This window comes from Alligator sinensis, unplaced genomic scaffold, assembly GCF_000455745.1.
Source record: "Alligator sinensis unplaced genomic scaffold, ASM45574v1 scaffold682_1, whole genome shotgun sequence".
Taxonomy (NCBI): Eukaryota; Metazoa; Chordata; order Crocodylia; family Alligatoridae; genus Alligator; species Alligator sinensis.
The window spans coordinates 1,519,144-1,521,408 of record NW_005842011.1 but is presented as its reverse complement, the minus strand read 5'-3'; the positions used below and the strand labels follow the sequence as shown (position 1 = coordinate 1,521,408).

The 2,265-nt window shown below is 43.0% G+C and overlaps 1 protein-coding gene across 1 annotated transcript in view; it reads right to left on the bottom strand.

Moving 5' to 3' along the window:
• Window positions 1–446: 446 nt before the first annotated feature.
• Window positions 447–2,265, bottom strand: part of LOC102377482 (plasminogen-like) — a 103,649-nt gene continuing 101,830 nt past the window's right edge. The window contains exon 21 of the mRNA XM_025202008.1: window positions 447–902. Within this exon, the coding sequence (XP_025057793.1) occupies window positions 741–902 (162 nt within the window). The 3' untranslated portion in view covers window positions 447–740. The remainder of the gene's footprint in view (window positions 903–2,265) is intronic.

Sequence of the window (2,265 nt, the reverse complement as noted above, 5' to 3'; positions counted from 1 at the left end):
TTTCCCTTCATCATCCCCTGTGGAAAGATTTTCTTCATTTTCCATCTCGAAGATAGTGGACGGGACAGAATAAACTCCATTCTCCTTTTTTTTGCCTTCCTCTGACTGTTTGTGAAGGTGAAAAAATATTCCAGGGGTCCTTTACTGTCTTCTTCTGTCTGTGGTAGGCAGCACAGCCTCCAGGTTCCAGGAAATTGGCTGAGAAATCTCCATAATTTCAGACACACCTGCCAAAGTGGGAGGTATGTTAGAGCCATTGTAGTGTTGCCTTAAGGAACCACATGCGGGTCAAAATCCACCGATGGCAGACTGTTTCTTTAGACCGCTCAAGTGCAAATAATGCCTTGTTAGCGGCTAGGAAGGGAAAGGTTGAACTGCAGTCATCAGCAGTGATATAGCTGTTCTGTTAATATGTTGAGGGAACAAAAAAGGTCAGGAAAGTAAACTTTTGAGGACAATTTCTTTTATTCACAAGAGCTGTATGTCAAGGATTGAAATGTTTGTATCCAATTACGCAAGAGAACTGGATATTTTCAACACAGAATACAGCAGAATATAAAACATATTGAAAGAGGCTAACAAACAATCCATTTGGTCTCTTGACAATGACTGTTAATTTACAGTAGCTTACAAATTTACAGTAATTTACAATCGATTATTTTAGATTAATGCTGTATTTAGAATCGCATTTTCCTAGCGTGTGCATTGCTCTCCAGGAAAGGTCAGTGAATACCCAGCATTCAGTTGTTAGCAATTGTACGCTCAATCCAAGAAATATAACTAGAAACTCGGACATAAACACCAGGTTTTCTGGGCTGGGCACAACCAAGACCCCAAGAAGTGACCCCATGTTGGATGAATTTATCATGTTCAGGGCAAACTAAAGGTCCCCCACTGTCTCCCTGCAAAGAGAAGAAAAGGGTAATTAATTACCTGCGGTCAAAAATATGCAAGCAGTAACATAAAGGAAGGGGACACAGAAGTTGAAACATCTCCCCAGTCATGTAAGGTCAACTTCTCATGAGGAAAACACCTGAACGCTAACCTGAGAGGAGCTATGCAGTCCATGCCTGTTGGTTAATTTAGTCAAGTTTATTTGTAGAATCAGGGGATTATGCAAGGGGCACTTAAAAGCCATTAATCATTAGCCCTATTCTTCCTTCCTCTAGCAACCCTCTGCCCCTTCCCTTTCAGGACATCTCTGCAATTTTTCTACCTTGTCCCACTGAAACTTTGATTTCAGAAGTGGGAAGTACTATTGCTGCTGTTAAATAGACCAGTAAGCCTGATGACTCCTGCCTCCCTTTCTGTCCTGGATTCCTCTTCTACAGTGAGACACACAAAGTGAGAGCTCATGGAAAATGCTTCCAGTACCTGAGCTAGATCATTTATAGCTAACTCACATATCTCTACTTTGCACTGAGATCTCCAGTGTAGGCATACCCCATGAATGATCTATTCTTCTGCTTTTACCAAGGGAAGAGAAAGGAAAGGAGGAGAAGGCCCCATACAGGTTTTCAACACTTATGCTTTAAGAACAGGGGCTACTGAGCCATGATTTGCTGAGCCAAGCTCAGGGAATGGGAAGGAACTTTAGTAGCTTACTTCTCACTAACCCAGCTGGATTAAAAAAAAAAAGTGTTTCCTACATGTTCAATGTAGGTGCTTGGGGGGCTTCCTTATGTCCAGCCTGAAATGGTCTTGCAGTAGTTTATAACCTTTCGATTTTGTCATCCCTTGGGGCACTCTGGTGAACAAACGTTCCCCCAGATACTGATGGTCACCCTTGATAAACTTACAGGTGGCCATCAGATCACCCCTGAGCCTGCACTTTTCCAGGCTAAAGAGCCCCGTAGCTCTCAGCCTGTCATCGTAAGGTCTGTTTTCCTGACTTCTGATCATGCGCATGTCTCTTCTCTGCACTCTCTCAAGCTTCTCCACATCCTTTTTGAATTGTGGGGCCCAAAACTGGATGCAGTACTCCAGCTGCGGCCTCACCAAGGCTGAATACAAGGGGAGAATGATGTCCCGGGATTTGCTTGAGAAGCATCTATGGCTGCAAGCCAGCGTTTTGGTCGTTTTACTAGCCGCAGCATCGCATTGCAGGCTCATGTTCATCTTGTGGTCTCTTTACTGAGAAAAGTTCCTATCATATAAGTAGGCCAAGAAGATTTTTAAAGTCTTTTCACATGTTAAAGGAAGTGGGAAACTGGAAATACTTTAGGCCTTAATCCTCTGGGAAAAAAAAGCCTTCATGGACATGTG